A 22,326-nucleotide genomic window follows, 5' to 3' on the forward strand; every position below is an offset into this window, starting at 1 on the left:
CAGGAGCACCAGCCAAGTTCCCTTCAGTCAGCTGCCCACAGCTGCTGGAAGAAACCTGGTTGCTGCTTCTTCTCAGCAGAAACTGGGATTTTCATAAGAACAGCCTCAAAGGCAGAGCTGTAAGGAGTAGTTACCTCTGGTCTTATAGTGAATGAGAAGCTGGGGATCCTTTCTTATACCTCTAGTACATCTCGGACCAGGAGAGAGCATCAGTCCTATTCTTCGAGTGCTGTGTAGGGGTACATGTAGGTTTTTGTGTGAAAGGGAACCAGCCACCTTGATAGGAAGTGTTTTTGCAACAGTAGAGCTGTCCCTGTTCTTGTGCCCGTGCATCTCTTTCTTTAACTGATTAACTAGCTGCCTTCATGCCAGTATCTTAATGGTGGCACCAGCATAGAAGGTCACTATAGGACGGTGCAATTCAGATCCACAGGCAAAGCACTAATGTCCTCATCTTCTTTGCACTGGTGCAAATCCAGAACAGAATCAGTTAAATCCCTGGATTCAATCCATAGTAACCCCAGGATAAATAAGAATATGTCTAATCCAGCAAAGACTGAAAAAGCATGAAATCAGTCTGTCCAGCTCCAGCAAGGCCAAGTTCTGGATGTAGGCAGCACCCTGTAATTCAAAGACTCTTTTGAACATCCCCTTTGAGTCCGGACGTGTGAGTAGCTTCCCTTGAAAATGTTCCTGTGCAGTCTTTGCGAACGTGTGCATTCATTGATGTTATGGTTATCGCACATGTAATTTCATCTGACATTGTAATGACAGCCTGGGGAGTTCAAAATGTAACAGTAAATACAGTTGTTAGGGAAAAAAAATGAAGGAGAAAAATAAAAATCCCAGCCCACCATCCTAAATGCCTCTTCACGTCATAAGAGGGATGCAGGCAGACTCCAAACACCATCAGCATTTCTGGGTTCCAGTTGGAAACTGCCTGCAGTTCAAGATAGGCCAAAACAAACAGGCAAGACTGTCTCTCTTTACATGTCAGGGCTGCATTTTCTCCTCCTTTTCTCTACTTTTCCTTTTTCTTTCTGAAGGTTCACCCCTCTAAATCCTGAAGAGGAGAGAGGCTGGGGTTTCTCCCTGCTTACCTGGGCTGTTTTCATAGCTGATGGCATGATGCACCCCTGGTCCTGCACTCAAACCTGGCTGAGGGCTGAATCCGGACTCAAGCCCTGGCTATTTTTGAATCCTGTATTGAAAGGTCATTTGCCAATTCCATTATAAGCCTCATTTACAGCTCAGCTGTTTTAAATCAAATCAGACTGTGAGTTGGCGTGCGCACGTTGTCAGCTGGGACGTAGGGCTTGCCTCGCTTGGGGGTCTGATCCTTCAACCCCTCTCGTTGCCTGCAGAAGCATTGGTTGAAAACTGAATCCTGTTGATTTTCATTATTTTCTCCATGCAGAAGATATTTTTCTTTTCTTTTTTTTTTCCAGGTTATACCACGGGGGGAGTTCAGATGCTTTTTTATTTTCATTCCTCCACCAGCTTTAACTAGATTTACCAGGCTGGACACGGGTGGAAGCGCATGGATTGCTCAGGCAGGTGAAGCTTTGCAAGATCAAGGCTGAGCTGACAACTCAGCTGCTGTTTACCTTTCTAGCAGGTTGGCAGAGAAACCAAGGTTTTTTGCGCACAGGAGGAGATACAAATGAGCTCTGCATCTGATCCCTGATCTTCGGTTAAATTGCTTTGTAACCTTCAGAGCTGGATTAAATCATCCCCTGAAGATAGGGAGTTGCCTTTATATATTTGGTGCTTGGGCCACACTGTAAGGTTATGCTCATATATTACCTGTGGTCTTCAGATTACTCATTAATTGGTTGGTTTACATACAAGAAGTCTGAATGAAAGTCTCAGCCCCTTTCCTTGGCTGTCCTTTGCTGAAACTTGGTGGTATTTCCTCTAGAAATACCCAGCAGAAAGGTTAGAGACATGGCACATCTCTCTGGGGTTTCAGTGTGGTCAGGACATATGATTCAGGGAAGTGTTAGCTTGTAGAAAAACTATCACAGAATCACAGAATGGTTTGGTTTGGAAGGGACCTTTAAAGGTCACCTAGTCCAACACCCTGTAATGAGCACAGACATCAACTAGATGAGATTGCTCAAAGCATCCAACCTGACTTTGAATGTTTCCAGGGATGGAGCATCCATGATGCTCCTCCTCAGGTCAGCAAAGGATGGGGAGATGCAATATTCACCCATTCTGCCTAATGCCCTCTACAGTGTCACTGAGGCTGTAGGTGGCTCTCAGGAGACACTCATATGGGTGAAACCTGGGTGGATTTGGTCCCCTCTCCGAAAGCAAGGCCTTGACTCATCCTATGTCGAGGGTAACTGCATCAGCACAGTCGAAGCCCAGGACTAGACTTCTGCCCACGGTACAGATGATGTGGTGCTGGTGCTGGAGGTGCTGTGTCTTTGCAGGCTGGATTGCTGTCACAGGAGATGCTCTGCAGAGGCACCTTCCATGGACACATCTCTCCAAAAGCCACTTTATGTCCACATGGGAGTTATTCTGTCCCAGCCGTAGCAGGGGAGCTCGTGTGCTTAGAGCTCCAGGACTTAAATGGCAATTAAAAATGAATGAGGCTGCAAAGGCTGTCATGAGAGCCAAGCAGAAAAATAATATTTTGTTTATGCTGTAGTAAAATAGACCAATCTGAGGTACTGCTCTTGTAAATGCCCGTGGGAGCACAAGCCTAATGAATGCCAACATGGTGCCAGCAGTGAAGGGCATGGTGAGACGTGAGTCTGAGCTTGCCTTACGGGGCTTGCCCCAAATCAAGCTGGGTTTTAGAGATGTGTCAGCTCCTGATGTTGTCCATGTGAGAGGTAGGATGAGGGTCCTGCCACTGCCCTGGTGTGAGGCTGGAGATGCCTTGGGTCTAGCAGTGAGTGGTAAATGCCACATCCATGTCAGTGTTCAAGGCCAGGTTGGACAGAGCCTTGGGTGCCATGGTTTAGTATGAGGTGTCCGTGCCCACGGCAGGGGGGTTGGAACTGGATGATCCTTTCCAACCCAAACCACTCTATGATTATATGATTCTATGGGGATGGGGGCTCCTGGCGGGATGATAGTGGGAGATGCTATGGGGAACAGCAGGAAACCCCCTCAAAAACGGGATGTGCACAACTGGGGATGCCCAGCGATGCAGCAGGGAGCCCAGGCAGGGTCGGGAGGAGCAGCCCTGTCTGGAGTGTGGCCGCTGCCAGTGCCACTACGGAGCTGAGCTTCCCACCCCTCCGCTTGTGGAGCCTGCCTGTACCTGCTCCCAAGCCGATATTAAGCCTGCTCAAACACTGCACCGCCTTCTCCTCGCATTGTTTTCTCTACCCCACACCCAGCACCAAAATAGCGATAACCCCCCCTTCCCCACCCTCCCGCGGTGACTCAGGCTGGCGAGCAGGCACACATCTGCTTCTGATTTAACGTGCTAGTGCTATGACCCTTTCATTTTTACTCCCAAAGCCCTCCCTTCGGTGGCTTTCTCTCTGGAGGCAAAGGGAGAGATGAGGAGTGGAAGGGAGAGCTGGATCCCCATCCGTTGCTTTTTTGGAGCTCCCAAAAGTGTGTTTTATTTCAGAGCTGTGTTTTCACTGGTGACAGCCGTACCCAGATCCACATCCAAGGCCCTCGCAATCCTGTCCACTCCGGAGGGACTCCAGCCAAACCAGTTTTCCATGGTTAAGCCGGGCACATTTTTCCGCCGTGGCTTTTTTTCTTGTCAGGAAGCAAACCCACCCAGTGTGTGCGCGCCATTCAATAGCAGCCTTTTTTTAATTCCTTTTCCTTTTTCTGGCTCCGAAGAAGAGCAGAGCAACAGGGGCCGGCCTGATCTCCCAGGAGGTTCAGAATGGGAGGAAATGGCCTTTTTTTTGCTATTTTTAAGGCCATGCTGGAAGGAGGTACCCACCAGCAGTGAGCTCGCAGGGCTGTGATGTTGTGCACCCATACGGATGTACCCTATATATATAAATATATATATATCCTATATACCCTCTTATAGCAGAGGCTGGGCAGCTTGCACAAGGGGGAAGGTAGTGTTGGAGGAAGGTGGCTGCAAAGACATAGGCAGAAGTACCACCAACAGTCACAGAATCCCAGCCTGATTTGGGTTGGAAGGGACCTTAAAGCTCATCCAGTTCCAACCCCCTGACACGGGCAGGGACACCTTCCACTAGAGCAGCTTGCTCCAAGCCCCTGTGTCCAACCTGGCCTTGAACGCTGCCAGGGATGGGGCAGCCACAGCTTCTCTGTGCAACATCACATATCTCATGGACCCTCCTCTATCTCATGCCAGAGATGCTGCAGGAACCAGATACCTGATGTTCAGCCAGGCCAGCTCCAACATGGGTGAATCTCTGGTATTTTTCTCCTGCTGTCTTTTTTTTTTTCCCTCTTTTTGGTTGTTTTATTATTTTACGTTGTTTGCAGAACACAGTGTGGGAGGGGGGACACGTCTCTTGAAGTGTGAGTGGGTTTCCATGAGAGTGGGGTGGTTGCACAGGGTAATTGGAAACTTCTGTTTCACTTGACATCTTCCCCTTCCCACAGGATTTCTATGCACACACAAACACAAATGTATAATGTGTATGTATGCGTGTCCATATAGATACGTAAGGAAGGGAGATATTCAGCCAGGATGGTTTTCTGTACTGGTGACATCGCATTTGAACATCCCTAAATGCCGGAGCCTGTCCAGGAGAGAGCACCAAGGAATGTAGAGAGGAACCACTGAGGATTTCCAAGTGAAAACCTCCATGACTGTTATGCACGTCCAGCTTTGCAGCACCTCCCAAAACCTCAACAGAGAGGTTCAGAAGGGAGCTGATGCCCTGTGCACCATTCCCCTTGAGCTCCTGACCTCCAAGTAGCTGCTTGAATGGGAGGAGGGCAAGGATATAAGGAAACACCATGGTCAGATGTGACCACCCTATAAACTCCCCTCTGTGCTACCTGCTTAGATGCTGTGGTTAATAAACATGCCCCTGCTTAGTGCATAGATGAAGCACTTAAAACACCATCTGGAGCCAGGCTGTGCCTTCAATGTAGCTCCACTAATTGTTTATGTTTATTTGACCATTTATCACTGGGATCCCCCCTTGCCAAAATCTGCTCAGCACATCAGATGGGACTTGTCATGCTGCATGTAGACTTAATCCAGCTGCCACCCAGAAATGACCCAGAGCTCCTGATTTTGGAGATTTATATAAACTCTGAAATTGTGAAGCATGCTGGGTAATTTAAAGAAGCCAGAAAGAAGAAACCAAAGTGGAAACATGGCCCTTCAATTACAGGATGCATTGAACACTACTCTGGCCCTGCCAGAGCTCCTGTTTGTGTTTATTTGGGGCCCAAGGACTGGTTTTAAGGAAATAGGAGAGCCATGGGGCTTGGTCCTGATGGTGTGACGGCATCTTCCAAGGACTCGTCCCACAGTGCGCAGAGCTGCTGGGTGGCAGGTCCCTACAAGCTCACCCAGAGGGTGGGTTTTGATCACCCAGCTTCATACCACAGTCTGGGAGCTTGCTATAAAATTAAGTCGAGATCAGGCTAGGGTGGGAGACCTTGGGGTAGATCTAAGGGGATGCTGAGGCTCTTTGTATACCTGGTGCTTGCCATGATGAAAGACAAAGGAGAGAGGAGAGGAGCTCAACCTGTTCATCATCATGTGCTGATCAAAGGCGCATGAGCGACAAGCCTACAGAGGAGCTGAGGCCAGGAAATACGGCCTTAACTTAAATACCCCATGGTTCTGGTGGTCATGGAGCAGCAGCAAATTCCCATTATAACCAGTAGCACTGGACCTATCAGCTCACTAGGGGAGATTTGAGTCATAATTTGCAATTTCACCAGGTTGTATCTGTACATAAACAAAGTTGTTAAATTACAGGGTGCCCTGTGTAGGCTCTCGGTAGCTGGAGCTAACCTGCAGGGAAAGATTTGTTGAGAGATGCATAATATTTGCTGCAACATATAACTGACTTTTAAAAATTCCTGAGGATGGGTTCACAAAAGGCACAGGAGATGCTTTTGTGCTTTCACACCTCAGCGAGTGAATGAGTGGCATCTGTAATCACTATTTATCTTGTTAAGCAAATAGTCCTCATGGCACTTCCCTAGTGAAATACAACAGATCTCCAGTATTGATGTCCTGTAGGTATGCTTGGCTGGCTGAACTTCTGTATGAATTTTGGAAACTGGGAAGACTGGCTGTCACTAAAATGCAAAAGAGGTGAAATACGTCATTGTTGGGATTTGTCGGGATTGTTGAACACTCTGGAGGTGGCTTTTGAATCAGGGGCCTCAGGTGAAGATGGCTTTCTGAAGGTCTGCTTATAGGAAATGAATAGTTTCAGCCCAATAAAGTCAGTTTCATATAGGATGTGTAAATATATATGGTTCACATGGGTTTAACTCGGCAGACGGATGTTGATAAGGATGAATCCTTGTATGCTCAAGGATTTCGTTTGGAGATCTGAATTAATTTTGTGACGTCCAGTGGGTATTGGAGAAACACCAGGGTAAAGGTCACCAGTGTGACCTCAGTCCCTGAAGTGTAACCACTTTAATTATGTGATCAAACCATGCTCAGCTTCTGGGCTCTTCCTTCAGGTTGGAGCTGCCTCATTCATCCTTAGCCCTGTGGAAGCTGGCCAAAAAGGGTTGGGCTGTCCACCCAGGGCTCCTTGGCCATCCCTCTCCTCCCAGCATCTGTGGGAGGTCTTCATCTGTGTCAGTGGCGCTGGGGCCCTGGTTGACCACTATAGGCAGCCTTTGATAGCATCACAGAATGGTTTGTGTTGGAAGGGACCTTAAAGCTCATCCAGTTCCAAACCCCTGCCACAGGCAGGGACGCCTTCCACTAGAGCAGGTTGCTCCAAGCCCTGTCCAACTTTGCACCACCATCCTCCAGAGCATCACTTTAACTTGTACTGACCTGCTCTGTTTACAGAGCTGCTCCCTTGCCAGGACCCAAGTGGGTTGATGCCACCTCCACAGCCACCCACAGTGCTTCCTCCCCATCTTTGCTGCAAGTGAGCATCTTCCATGGCAAATGTGACCCTCTTTGCATCCTTCCTTGCCAAAGCATCCCTTTGGAAACCTCCACCCTTTTCTACTTTGTCCAGATCTCAGCAAAATCCTCAATTTTTTTTGAGGCAGGATCCTCAGTTTTCTGTGGATGAGCTTACCATGTACCTCTTACAAACCAAACACCCCCAGCTTTCCCGGCTCAATCCTGTACTCCCTAAGCAAGACTGGTCCCAAGGGAAAGGCTGGTGTCAGTTATTGGAGGCTGGGGCACCCATCCCAGCAATAAAACCCTCGTGCTACTGCTAGCGAGCCAGTTCCCTCCCACAGCATCATCTTTGGGTCTGGGAAGTGGCTCCTGTGCTTTGAAACCCAGGTGATTTCCATGTGAGGGAGGCAGCGGTTGGTGTCACCGCGTTTTCTTCATCGTTTCAGGCATCTGATGGGGAAGTGATTGAAAGGGGAGGAGTGTGCTCTGCCCCACCTTCCTGCCGGAGGGGAGGAACACTGGGTACTGGGGTGGGTGGTTTAATAACACGTTCCTCTGGAGACAAGATGTTCAGAGGGGAGGTGTGCTTAAGGAAATATTTGCCTTTTTGGGTTTTACACATTCCTTTTGTTTGGTTTGTTGGGAGTTTTCTTTATAAAAGTGAAAACAATGACCCACCTCTCTGCCTGCTTTTTAAATAGGGTTTTGGGGATCCCAACTCTTTGGTATGAGAGAAGTCTTCCAAACTGGAGTCAAGTGTTGGCCAAGGCAATGGTGTTGTCCCTGGGTGGGGTGCCAATGTGGGTGGCTTTGCTTAGGGACACTTTCACAAGGGACTTGCTCAAGGTCACAAGGGACTTGCTTAAGGTCATGGAGCAATTGGCTGATGTGGGGATGGAGCTATTCCCCCCAAATTAACAGCAATTCCTCCTGTTCCCCCAAAATAACAACATGGCTGTGGAGCAGGTGCTATCCATCACTGGTCAGCATATCCCCTAGAAAGTAGCTGTAATATTTTGACAAATTAGGGTAATCTCACATGCACATCTTGATTGCCTCATTACAGAGGCACAAATAAACCCGGAGAAAAAGAAAACTCACAGATATTTGTGGGCTGATGGATGTGGCAGGCAGGTCCACACACATGGCACCATGGTGGGATGCAGAGGGAGAGCAGCCAGCCCACCCTGCTCCCACAGCCTGGAGCAGGGACTGAGGAGCAGGTAGTAAAGCAGCATCGAAGGATCTCTACCTTGAGGTGCCCAGTGCTCCAAGCATGGGAGGGAGGCAGTTGGTGCTGGAAATAAATAGCGATGGGGAAAGCTGTTGAGACCTTCTGCTGACTGCCTCTCCTGCATGGGCAGCAGGTTGGGGTGGCCAGGGGTGCTCAGCACCCTGAATGCAGGTCCAGCCACCTCTAGGACGCTTTGCTGATGGCCTTGTGCTTCAAGTGTAGAGCTTGAATCCCTTCTGGGAGTTTGTGCCTGAGGGATGCTGTGCTGGGTGTCAGGATCCAGCTTTGGAGGGGATGCTCAACCCCAAGCCCTGCCCCTGGGTTTAAACCCCAAACCCTGCTCCGTGCACAGGCTGGGTGAAGGGAAGAATTGGAGAACCCATTGGGAATGTGTCTGGAAAAATGTCATTTTGACACCAGTAGTAGGCAGAGATCAGCCGGAGCCTCAGGCTCCTTCCTCCGCTGTGCTGAATGCAGAATGAGCATGGTATGGGAGGAGGATGCAGCCACTTCGTGCTCCCTGGCTTACCCTGCGGCACCTCCATGTCTTTCTGGGGACAGTGAATATAGGCACAACAAAAAGAACTGTGGATAGGATTCAGAGCACCTTCCTGTGGGGAAAACCATAGCATAGAGAAGGCCAAGCAATTTTAAGAGAAATGCTCCAAGAATCTCTATATGAATATCAAAATATAGAAATATGAAATAAGGAAATATATAAAAAATATTGATATATTGATATATAGATATAATGTCATAAATATATAAACATGCAAATATATACATATAGATAGATAGAATATGTGATTGTATAAGATTAGGAATATATAAAGTATACACATAATAAAACAATGCTGCATGTAATAGTAATGGTGTTACATGCCAGTATACAAGTAAAGGCCAAAATTGCCATCTCCCGGCTAACATTCAGGTTGTCCCCACAGGTAAGGCAAGAGGTCAAAGCAAGGTAAGGGAAGAGGACATCCCCAGTCCCAGCCAGAGCCCTGAAGCAGGAGCCATGCATTGCACAAGCCTGGGCTCTTCCTGGCAGCCTTCATCTCCTCCATGGGCTTTGCAGGCAGTGTCACTGAAGATGAGGAAGGAGATGGGAGAGGGAAGTGCTGATGAGGAGCCCTCACAGGTCTCCTGCTCCTGCCTTTGAGCAACAGTGAGATCCCAGGGACATGATTCTGCCCCACTTCAGGGCTGGCACATCTTTTCCAGGGCTCCTCCAAGCTGTGTCAGTCCCCCATTTCCATTCATATAAATGAATATAGGCAATATTAGTTTATCTATATTCTATACATACGATCTCTATAGCCTATTGAGTATACTTCTATTTTTTTACTTATCAGGATACTAAATGAACATTTCACCTCCCTATATTTCAGTTTTATATTACTGGTTTTCAGAGGCTGTATTATACTGAATGAGGCTTGAAGTTAAAAGGAGACGTGAGAATAAAGCAACCAGAAGATAAAAATAAAAACCAGAAGGGTTTTTGAGCAGCAGAGTGCTCTGGATGAGCTCTGGGTCACCCAGGGAGTGTACATCACAGGCGGTTTATAATACCGCTGTGTTCCCTGGCTCGTACCTGGGGACTTGAAAAAGGAATGATTTCCACCCAAAAAGGGGACAAAGCGTTTATAAATGGGGCTTTTCCTGGCAAGAAAGTAATGAATGAGTTTTAAGCATGCCCATAAATGCAGTGTTTCGAGACATCATCTGCAGAATACATTTATTTTAGGTGCCCTCCACCCTTCCCCCCTCCCTGGTTTATTTTAACAATGCTGTAACTATTATAAAATGTGACTTTTCTGTTTAACTCCTTGGCGCCCGCTCAGCGCCTGCACGTGTGTGTGCATGCACTGGTGGCATTTGTCAGTATCGGATGCTATTTTTATGCCTGTTAATTCTTGAGGACCCCTCCTTTGGCCTGGGGAGGGGAAGCAGGGAGCCCAGGAGGAGGGAGAGAAAGGAGGAGGAGGAAGGAAAACGTCAACCTCAGCACACTTTCAGCCTCTGGCCATCAGCCTCCCTGGGGGCATGGGAACCATAAGGTCATTTCTCAGGCTCGCTGAGATTGGAGCTGTCAAACCACGCTGAGAGTTAAAAAAATGCAAATGCATGCAAATGAATGGGCTGTTTCTTCCCCCATTTAAATGACAAGAATCACCTTCAGTTTTGCCATCACCCTGGCCTTATCAGCTTGCCTAAGTGCTCCAATTAACAGAACCACACCTGGAAAGGGCCAGAAGGAAAGGAAGAGGAGTCCATTTCCACCAAAAGGAGCTGTACATCATTTCATTTTATAATCACATATAGCCCCTGATCTCCTAATTAAATTTTTTTCTTGCTTTCTTGCTGCTGAGTTAATAATCCACCATCAAGGAGGATGGAGTTTAATGTCCCGAAAAAACCTCTGTAAGATTAATTGCAGGGTAGCCCAATATTCTGCTTTTCTGATCTTTTGCACTTAGGGTGATCTGGCAATACAAGATCAAAATAGATTCACAGGGAGACACGTTCCTTCATGCAAGGAGCTCCTCTAGCACTAATGCTCCTTCCAAACAAAAATAAATGAGTAGAAGATAAATACAGCAATAAAAATTTAATTGCTTATGCTTATTATTAAGGATACAAAGGCCTAAAAAGGAAGTTGTGTTTTCCTCCCTGGCTCAGGGGTTATTCGTTATCTTACACTCCACTTGGAGAACACATTGGATTTACTTCCATTTATCTGTGATTTTCAAGGAAGATTTGATACAGAGCCGGTTGGGCTGGTGGAGGAGCGTAGCTAGTTAACATGGTTAAGCACAGCACACTGTAATGAATCAATTTGTTTCAGACAACAGACATAATTAGCGTGGAGCTAATGGGCACACCGTGGGATGCGGGGCTGGAGCATCATTCCTTGGCCACAAATACCAGTGGCTGGAGTGGAGGGGGGCTCAAAGGGGTGCAATTCCCAGTTCCTCTGCCCATCTCTGGGCATGGAAAGGTTCTGGAGAGAGGTCCGCATGGTGGGGCTGCTGCAGCCGCCTGCAAGGCTTCACGAGCTCAGCTTGTCCCCCATCCCATGTTGCTTCCTGTGGTCCATAACCTTTCCATGGGGTGTGATCCATCTGTGCTGTGCTGTCTTCCCAAGGCTTTTGCTTGCTGGCTCTCATGCAGCAGTGCTGGGGGAGATACCTGGAGATTGACTCTACAGAGGGAGGAGAAGGCAGACAGCATTCCTCTTCCCATGGGAATGTTTGCTGCAGTCTGACCCCCTCCCCAGTCTTCCCCAAGGGTGACTGGCTTGCTGGCCAAGGACTTCCCTGGATAACTTTCTTCCCACCACATTCTTTCTAACGGGAAGGGCTGGAGGCAGGTGGTAGGGTGGGAGCCAGCCCCTTGCCCATGGGGTAGACCAGGTCCCTACTGGTCCCACCAGCTGGTGGCAAAGAGGTTTGGAATCAGAACTGAGCAGGGAAGGACACCCAGGACATGGCGATGGATCCCAGGAGAGATGTGGAGGTGGTGCAGGGTGGGATTGGGTACCTGCCTGATGGTCTCAGCCTTACGAAAGGGGCTGGAGTGGGGCTGCAGTTTTACTTACGTAAACCATGGGCTTTCTTGGAGATTAACCCCTCGGCTGTGAGCTGTCTGCATGAATACATGCTCTGTGTCCTGGGGGTTTCCAAAGGGTTAGTGTATTCAAAGTTATTCTGGCTGTTTGATGTATTCCGTGTGTGATAGGATTAATGTATTCGTTGCCTGCTGGAGGAAGTCACTCTCCTTCCCTGGGATTTCTCATATGGAAGGGCTGCTGGAGTCATGCAAAAGAGGGAACATCTGACAGATTAAAAAAAAGGCAAAAAAAAAGAAAAAAAAAATCAGGTTTTCCTTTTGGGTGTGGGCTTTTTGCTTCCAAATTTCCCTTTGAAGCTGGATCTGCAGTAGCAGGGGAAGGTGTCTGCCAGATGAACAGGGCATTTGATACCACGCTAACAAGTCAAAACAGGATTAGGGATGGAGCAAGCCCATAGGTGAAGACAGCAGACATTCATCTGCTTTGGCCAGGCCCCTGGTCCCTGGTTGTCTTTCTCTGAGTGTTCAGGTACATTGTGACACCTCTCTTGCCACCCAGCTCCCTTGGGAAGATATCCCTATGTGAGTTGTCTACATGCTAAGGTAACATGGGATAGCTTCCACGCATGAGGTAGCAGGAGGCCACAGAACTGGAGAACTGCTAATCCATAAGGACCTCTGTCCTACTGCAGCAAACAGCCATGACCAGCAATCCCTCCTCTTTTGGACATCCAGTTATACCAGTCCCCAAAACAATTGCATGGATGAGATGGGATCTCCCTGGTTCATCTTGTTTAAGTAGTGTGGGAGCTTGCACTTGGCACAGTGATGCAATACAGCATCGCCTTTTCCCCACATAGCTCCTGGCAGGACAAAGTCAACATGTGCCTGGAAAGATGTTGGCTGTGGGAGGATATGGAAGAAACGTGATGGGGAGGGAAGTCATTGCACAAGGTTCCTGGGGGAGTGACGTGAAAAAGAAGAGGGAGCCTGTGGTGGTTATGAAAAGGTGAATAGGGTGGGAACTGAGAAGAGAAGGATGGAGACAAAGGAAGAGATGAAGAGATGTGGAGGGAAGCAGAGGTTAAATCACAGAGGACCTGGAAGATGTTGAAGGTGACATGGAGATGCACTGGGGCAGTGCAAGCAGGGGGTGATTACAGAGGTCTAAGTGAGGCAAGGGAGAGGAGGACACCAAAAGAAGGCAGGGTCGTTTCAGCATTATTGTCTGTGAATCCCCTGCTAATGCTCCACTGTCTGTGTTTTGTCCTAGGGCACTAAATGAGAATATGGCCAATGGCATTGAAGATCTTATTGGGATCCCATTCCCAAACCACAGCAGTGAAGTGTTATGTGGTTTAAATGAGCAGCGGCATGACGGTCTCCTCTGTGATGTCATCCTCATTGTACAGGACCAGGAGTACCGGACCCATCGATCTGTCCTTGCTGCCTGCAGCAAGTACTTCAAAAAACTCTTCACTACCGGCACTTTAACAGACCAGCCCTATGTTTACGAGATTGACTTTGTCAAGCCTGAAGCACTTTCTGCCATCCTCGAGTTTGCCTACACCTCAACCCTCACCATCACCACCTCAAATGTCAAGCACATCCTCAGCGCTGCCAAGATGCTGGAGATCCAGTGCATTATCAATGTATGCCTTGAAATCATGGAGCCTGACAGAGAGGCAGAAGAGGAAGATGACAAAGACGATGAAGATGATGATGAAGATGAAGAAGAAGAGGAGGAGGAAGAGGAGGAGGAGGAGGAAGTGGAAAATTTTGTCAATCAGGAGAATCTAACTGATGTCCAAGAAGTAAGCTGTCACCAAAGCCCTTCTAAGTCTGATCTTACCGAAGAAGCATATACAGAAGCACCTAAAGACTGTCCAAATCACTACCCAGCCAACAACTCCTCTGGACACTTGGGCGTGATACGAGACTTCTCCATCGAGTCCTTGCTAAGGGAAAACTTGTACCCTAAGTCGAACATCCCAGAAAGGAGGCCAGCTCTCTCTCCTTTTGCCCCTAGCTTCTTCCCACATCTATGGAATGGCGATTTTGACTCCTTCTCCCAGCTCAAGGAGCCACAAGTAGACAACGGCCCCTTAGATCTGGTGATCAAAAAGAGGAAGATCAAGGAAGAGGAGGAGAAGGAAGACCTGCCTCCGCCTCCTTTCCCTAATGACTTCTTCAAGGACATATTTACCAACACCCCAGCAGCTCCCTTAGGGCACATTAAGGCCGAGACTGAGTATAGCGCTTATCTCAATTTCCTAAGCGCTACCCAGTTTGGAGGAGTTTTTCCACCATGGCCCCTGGAGGAAGAGAGGAAGATAAAGCCCAAGGCATCACAGCAATGTCCCATCTGTAACAAAGTCATCATGGGAGCCGGCAAGTTGCCCAGACACATGAGGACCCACACGGGAGAGAAGCCGTATATGTGCAATATCTGTGAAGTCCGCTTTACCAGGTATGTGTTGGGTACCTCTGCTGTGCATGGCCATGTGTGGGGAGGGCGGTGGTGGTGGCTGGGGGTGGCCACGTCATGACCCGTGGGTGACTCCTAAGCTACACATATATTTTTCCCCAAAAAGCAGTAAAGAAGGCAGGGCATGATCTCTATCCCTTCTGAAAAACAAAAAGGGAGGAAGAGAGGGTGGAGGAAAGAAATGAACCTACTGATTTTGGTAGGTTGTGGATCACATCCACAACTCACTGGATCCATCCCCTCACTGGGCAAAAGCTTAAATAAGCAACAGGGTATTTTCAACCCCACCATAGTTCACCACAGCTGGACCAGAAGGAACTGGAAAACAGATGGTCAAACAGTAAAGGAGGTTTCGTCTCTAACGTGCTGGGAGATGCATTGAGCTGGGAGGGCCATCTAGCTGCGGGATGTAATTAGTTCGGGTTTGCACATTTTGGCATCAGTGCAGACCACAACTCAGTTTCACATGTTTAGATATGGCAGGGTCTGGGCTTTCTGAGGCCAGGTCCTAATTATTATATGTTAATAGTGAGGTGGGGTCAGTTTCTTCTCCCAAGTATCAAGCAATAAGACAAGAGGAGACAGCTTCAAGCTGCACCAGGGGAGGCTTAGCTGGATAGTAGGAAAAATGTCTTAATGGAAAGGATTGTCAAGTGCTGGAACAGGCTGCCCACGGCAGCGGTGGAGTCACCGTCCTTGGAGGTGTTTAAAAGACATGTGGATGTGGCATCTGGGGACATGGGTTAGTGGTGGACTTGGCAGTGTTGGCTTCATGGTTGTATTTGATGATCTTAAGGGTATTTTCCAACTTAAATGATTCTATGATTCATCATCCTGAACACTGGCCACCCAAGAGCCTGGCACCTCGACTCTCTCTATGGTCAGTGAAAAGATATCAGCACCCTCAGAGTGGTAGATGAGGGAAAGAGATGAGCAAAGGTGCCATCCCTGACCCCCAAAACAGGGCTTTAACTAAAGCAACTAACTTTTAGGTACCTAGGTTACGTGAGACCAGCCCCAACATGGGCTGCTCCAAGGCAGGCATGACCAGCCAGTCCACCCCTCCTACCAAATCCCAGCCTTTGCACTTCTCTTTACCCCAGCAAACCCCCCGATAGTAAATCAAAGCGGGCTACACAAATCTAATGCTACTGCTTGCAACCCTTCTCTGAAAAGCTGGGCAAATTTAATCGGTGAGCAGAGACAAATAGATTCCTGGACCTGCTCTTGCTGGGTATAATTAATATCTAATGAGTACAATCTTTACCATAATAATAAAGCTTTCTGACAAGACCATGGTATTTCAGCTCCTGGCTGAGTGTGAGAGAGAGAGAGCCCTATTAAGCTGGGGCGAGCAAACCAGAGGAAAATAATATGCACAGTAGGCAAAAGTGAGCTCCTGACAATGTCCGGACACCTGGGGTGCTCCCACATTCAGCCTGCCTTTTCTTCTCCATCCCTGTGATAATATTCAAGTGGAAGTTATGCAGATGATGAGGATTTGACCTGAAAATAAATTTCCATGCTCCTCTCCATTAACGCAGCAGACACCGTATTATAATGCAGGGAGCATCGTGCCTCAGGCTGGTGCATGCGATGTGAGCCGGCTCCCCCTGCTATGTGCAGGGGAAAGGCCACTGCCGGGTGCTAATTCCCGCCTGCAGGAATTCGGATCCGGATCCTGCTGCATCCTGAGGTTAGCGCTGGGTTGTCACCTCCACATAGGCGGGCTCTTCTGGGAGGAGCGGGATGGGTTCAGCGCAGTGAGTGTGGCTGCATCCCAGGCTGGAAGGATGACCTGGACAGCCCCATCCTGCAGCCCCATCGCTGCCCTGGGTGTGATGCTGTGGGTGCTAGTTGCTGATGGGGAAACAGCTTGATTTGACCCATCATCAACACCTTCTCTGTAATGGGGATAATAAATCTGAGCCCTCCCAGGGGCATCCCGAAGTAATTTACAAGGAAGGGCAGCATCATTGGCTTCATTTGGGGAAACTGAGTCACAGAGAGATGTTGGGACTGACTCACAATCACTGCTGAGGTTAGTAAGAGGGTCCAGGTGAGAGTTCAAATATCCTGACCCCTAATCCAGACAGGTTAAATCAGCATCTCGGAGGTTAAAAGCTCCCCACAGAGATGGTCTAGCATGGTTTAGCCAATTACTAACACTGGGCTAAATCAGACACCCTCTCATACATTTACCAGCTTCTAAATACAAAGCACAGGGGCAGAAGGACTTTAATCCAAGAATAGTACCCCAAAGAAAACAGAGATTAACCCAGTGGTGTGGGTGATGTTCTCCCAGATTCATTCACGAGACCAAAGCTGTTCATTTGGATCACCCTACACAGAGCTGGAGCCTGGAGGGGTTTTTTTTTCTTGAACACCCTGAGCAAAGTGGAAATTTCAAAACATCAGTTTATTTTCACATGCATTTTGGATAACACGCAGCTGTTCGGTTGTGATTGGTTAGTTGAGGTTTTTAGCCATTTCCAGCATTACTCTAATGTGAGAGCTCTCCACTAGGGAAAAGTGTATTTAAGCAAAGTGGAGTGATTGAGATGCAGGAAGAGATTTCTGCCGGGATTTCCTGAGCGCTGCCACTTGCATTACGTGCTTTGCTCTTGAGGGGAACCTGATGCTTCCCGAAAGCATCAGACTGGCACTCGCAGCAGTGAGCAGTGCCTGCACCAGGGACATACATGCCCACACGGTCACCCATGGGGTCCCCTGGGAATGAGGGTACAGGGAAGCAGAGGTTCTCAAAAGGGATTTCTGACCAAGTCAGTCCTTTACATTATTTCTGTGCTCTGGGAACTGTGGAGAAGCAAACAAACAAATAGACAGAATACATTTTCCTGGGTGGGGAGTCCCCCAGTCTCCCCTCATCAGATCCCTTCTCCTTCGTGCCAGTGGGTCCTGCATCCCACAGTAAGGACCCCACATGCACCTGGATCTGGCGCTCCCGCTTCCCAGGGACATCTGATCGCAGGAAGCAGGACTTCATTTAATAGCTCATTAATTTTTTCCTTAAACAAAGGCTGCTCAGCTCCTACTCTGCTGGTTTGCCCTGCTGAAACGCTGGAGAAAACTGCAAATATTTCAGTTTTTCCACCAAGACAGCCCCGGAGTGCTCAAGGAGAAACTGTTCCAGCCAGAAAGGTTAACATTATTTGTTCCTATTATTTGTGTTGTGACAGCTCGCAGAGCCCTAATCGCTCTCCTAATGCAATTGCATTAAGGTTATTCACACACACGGAGCACGGTTCTCTTTCTCCTGTCTCGCAAAGCCCATGTTCCCCATGCTGCATCCTCCCCTGGGTGCTTCACTGCAGCCGGAGCATCTCACACACACCCCCAGCCTCCAAGCTTCTTCAGTTAGAGCCATAAAACCTCTCTTCCATCCCACGGAGATGCTGTCGGGGCAAGGAGGATTGAGTTTCTTTCTCCCCATCTGCTGCCGGAGATGTGTAATAGCCTGAAAAAAAGCTTTGCCTGTATTTACATTATACAGTAATCCTGGTGCACTGCTTGTTTATTAGGAAAAGCAATCCCGCTATATTGAACATTACATATATAGGTTTAAATTATATTATAGGTGGGGCTGGTAGCTCTGCTTTTCATTAACGTTTCCGAACATTTCGCATTGCAAACCCCTGCGTTCATCTGCTTACGACTTCGCTGCACATCATCCATTTGGGATGAAATTTTCCATGCAGCTTCGTGTGCTGCTGAGGACTGGTTTCAGCCCTTTCAGGGAAATGCACCCTTGTTAAGTTTTTGGGATGACAACATCTTTGAATATTTCAGAGTGGGAAGTCAGGATCTGGCCCTGGGCTTGGCATATGGGGACAGAGAGATGCTTTCCTTCTGTCTCCTTAAAAATCTGCATTGAGTTGTAAACCTCATATGAGCTCGTTACAACCTCTGTACATGCAGGGAGACGTACAGTGCTGCTGCTCCAGACGCAGGACCAGGCTGGGACTGGTTTCCTAAAGGCAATAAAGCATCACCTGATGAAGAAGTGACTGTTCTGGTAGGGATACATCCCTGCATCCTTGATCCTGAGGGACTGGTGTGCAGGGATGCCCATCCCAAGGCTGCACTCCTCACAGCATTGGAGTGCTGCTGGTCACATCACCGAAAACTATATCAAGATACACAAAGGCAAGGTGGCAGAAATCAGTGCAGAAGCAGCACCTTGCAAGTTCTGAGGGCTTGACCTGCCAGCAGAAATAGATTTTTGGAGTGGGTTTTGCTTTTCTTTTGCATGCTTACATATTTTATATATATTAATGAGATGACTCCATGTATTCTACATATTCTTAGACACATTACTAACGTTTTGGAGGGACTGTACTGAAAGCATTTTGCAAAACAGTATGAATGCTGTTTACTCACTTGACCTCCACTGGTGCAGCCTAGACAGCACACTCGGCTTGGTTCAGCTACAATCAGCTTCGCTTTTTATAGTAATAAGCCTTAGCTGTGATTTTGTAGACTGCAGAAGGAAACATTCATTGGAAAAAAAAAAAAACAACCAACTGATTGGACTGCCAGCTTAGGAAAATATTCCTGGTTTTAGATGTTCCCCTTAAAAGAAACCCCACTATGTTTGTCAATACGTGCCTTTGGGGTGGGTTTTATGGTTGTATTTAAAAACCTTCCCCAGAACGTGTGTGGGGCTGGATGTGGGCTGACCTTGGAGAGCAAGGCAGGGAAGGACAGCGGTTCCGGCCGCTGCCTGCACCTCTGCTGCCTCACCCTGTGCCATGCTCCCGCTGCAAATCAGAGCTCCGGAGACACCCAGTGGTCTGCGCAAGAGTAAAAGGAAAGGAAAATCAGTTCCAAGCGGGAATTCGTTTGGACGGTATTGCCTTATATTGCCAGGCTCTCGAAACTCAACTAATTTCCTTATTTGCTGACAGGAATATAGCTGTACTTATTTAGATATCACCATATGGTTTGGGGGTTTATTCCAGAAGGTTTTTTTTCCTCAAATTTAGGCTGTTTTGAACTCTCTGGGATGGGCTGCGCACTCCTAACATGGAGAGCTGGATTTGTGTGATGTTTAAGGTGCTGTCCCTCCAGGAAGGAGGAGATGGATGCAAACACCAGTTTCCAAGGGTATCCATACACTGGGGGAAAGCCCCGGGATGAGCTCCTCACCTTCCCATTGCCTTTCCCTCTCTTGATCCAAGGAGCAATCTCAACCACATCTCTGACAAAACGCCTTCTCTTTTGCAGGCAGGACAAGCTCAAGATCCACATGCGGAAACACACTGGGGAGCGGCCATACCTGTGCATCCACTGCAACGCCAAGTTTGTGCATAACTACGACCTGAAGAACCACATGCGCATCCACACTGGCATCCGGCCCTACCAGTGCGAGTTTTGCTACAAGAGCTTCACCCGTTCCGACCACCTCCATCGCCACATTAAGCGCCAGAGCTGCCGCATCGCGCGGCCCCGGAGAGGACGCAAGCCCGCAGCGTGGAGGGCAGCCGGCTTGCTCTTTGCTCCCAGTGGCCCACCAGTGGAGAAGAGCTTCGTGATGCCGCCGACGCTGGAGGAGATGAGTGGCCACCTCGGCAGCACGGCCATGTGCCTTCCTGGCCCCAGCCCCAAGCACTTTCTGAGCGGGGCCAAGTCCCCCTTCAGCCTGCAGGAGCTGGAGAGTCAGTTTGAAGAAACCCAGATGAAGCTCTTCAGGCGAGCCCAGCTGGACATGGAGAGGAACGCGAGCATCTTCGCCTTCGCCTTGGGCCATAATGAAAACCTTGCTGCCCAACCCTTCTTCCCCCTTCCTGATCCATGGAGCACGGGTTTCAATGGCTTGGCAGGGCTTGGCCATGTGGCTCCCATCTCAGAGGCAAGCAAATAAACCCGTGTCTGGTCCCACCATAGGTCCGCTTCCCCTCCCAGCTTTCTCAGCATCCCTGCCTGCCCTTTCGCATCATCTGGCCCCAAGAAGCTCTTTGTTCCCTCCCCACCATGGTTTGCCATGGGGTTCGAGGCATGGGGCCTTCCCCAGGGCAAGTGGGTGAACAGGTGGGTCCTGTGCCCCACGGCCCCAGCACTTTACAAAGTAGACTTCACAAAGCACTTGGCTTTGGGGCTGTGGGTCACATACTGCGCCATCCAGCCACTTACCGCTCACAGCTGCATTTGGGAAGGCCAGGCCAGGACTGCTGCTCTCTTCAGTGCTCCCAAAAATGTCACTTGCCTTAGTCCAGGGCATGGCCATCACCATGAGATGGCTCTTCTTGGGGGAGATGTCCCCCATTTTCCACTTGTGGGACCCACTCGACACTGACAAGCCATCCAGACTTGGTTTTCATATGTTACATTCCTTGGCCCTTTTGGTCAAAAAGACTTTTTTTTCCTTTTTTTTTCTTTTTTCTTTTTTTTTTTTTTTAATTATTTCCCATGTCTGGCAACAATATTCATTCTACAAGGGATAAAGGAAAGGTCAAGCAACCATATTGGGAGGGGAAGAATCCTGATACACCTCAGTGGTATATCAGATTTGCAGGGCTGGTGGGAAAGCCCTGAGGTGGGACTCTAAAAACATAAAAAAAAAAAAAAGAAAAGCTAAAAAAAAAAATTAAAAAAATAAAAATTAAAAAAAAAAAAAAAGAGAGAAAATCACCCAGAAGCAAAGCTGGGTGGAAAAGGGGATTTTTTACTTATTTTGGTTCTTTGTCCATTTCAAAACTTCGGAAGGAGAACCAAAGCCTATTTTGAGTACTTTGACTGCAGTTGCTTGAAAAGGTGAAGGAGAACTTTCGGAAGGATCATAAATATTTTGATTCTGAGCTTTTATTAAAACCTTGCTTTGCGAAAATAAACCACGGGGGAATTTTGAAATGAAAATGTCATTTCAAACCAAAGAGTCAGAATTCACCGCCGCTGACCGTTCTGAAATGTATAAGGTTTTGTCCTTAATTCCCCCTAATTCCTATACAGATTTTGATGATGAAATTCACAAAACACTGGAGTGTCCCTGAATCTGCAATGTTGATGGGAAAAAATTGGATGTGCAAATATCCCTGCTGTTTGTCTCAAGGGATCTTTGTGGAAAAACGTTCCACTAAAGGTGTCTTGCAGATGAGATTGTCTACTTGCAAGAAGGAGAAGTACTATTTCTTCACCATTTGTTGGTTCAAAACATGAGGCGGTAACATACAATGGGGTGCTCCAAGCTGAAGCTCACCCAGGGTGGCCAACAGGTCTGAAGTCCTCTTCAGCATCCTTGCAGACCCTAGCTTGGCCACCTCTACCTGATATTACTTCTGAGGCTGGAAAAGTGGCTGGAATCGCCTCATCAGCCTCCTTCAGCTCTTAAAACCATGAGCTACTTTCGAGCATAAAGGCTTTTGATGGCCATCTGCCTCCAACTGCTCCTCTTAGGTGTGGTGGGACCCCAGTTTCACCACTGGCTGAGACAGCTTGAGGTGGGTGCCCCAGGAAGCTGGTTTTACATGGAGCCAGCACCTGATAATGTAAATGTTACAAGTTAGGGATTTTTCTTTCTCTTTTTACTGTTACCTTTCACCATCAGCAGAATCAAAGGGGATGAAAGGACCCTGGGTTCGTTAACTTCTTGGCCTGCCCATCAGTGGTGTCGCTCTGAAGCGGTGGCTGGATGATGGTGTCCCCACCAGAGGATGGGAGGGGGCACAGGGGATCCACAGCCCACCATGAGGGTATGAAGGACTTCTGCTCTGAGACCATCCTTAGCAGGAACGATCCCAAGGAGCTGCCCGATGCTTGCTTCGTCCTCCAAGCAGAAATCAGCAAAGACTCAGTCTGCAACAAGTCAATTGAGAAAGTTCAAAAAAAAGAAAAAAACTTCTTAAAACTGCATCAAACCTTTCTTTTTTTAATCCATACCAACTTCTTACACGAGCGACGTTTTGCAAATGGACGGTTACTTCAGGTGTTTTTTTGTCTACGATTTGGAGTCATTGTAAAGTATCCAAAGATGCT

The 22,326-nt window shown here is 48.1% G+C and overlaps 1 protein-coding gene across 1 annotated transcript in view; it reads left to right on the forward strand.

Moving 5' to 3' along the window:
• ZBTB7C (zinc finger and BTB domain containing 7C) overlaps positions 1 to 20,218 on the forward strand; it is a gene marked incomplete at its 3' end in the record, with an annotated part of 89,754 nt that extends 69,536 nt beyond the window's left edge. The window contains exons 3-4 of the mRNA XM_080637335.1: positions 13,120 to 14,316; positions 19,582 to 20,218. Coding sequence (XP_080493461.1) covers positions 13,136 to 14,316; positions 19,582 to 20,218 — 1,818 coding nt within the window. The 5' untranslated portion in view covers positions 13,120 to 13,135. The remainder of the gene's footprint in view (positions 1 to 13,119; positions 14,317 to 19,581) is intronic.
• Positions 20,219 to 22,326: the final 2,108 nt, after the last annotated feature.

The sequence above is a fragment of the Psittacula echo genome (assembly GCF_963264785.1).
Source record: "Psittacula echo genome assembly, chromosome: Z".
In the NCBI taxonomy this organism is placed as follows: Eukaryota; Metazoa; Chordata; class Aves; order Psittaciformes; family Psittacidae; genus Psittacula; species Psittacula echo.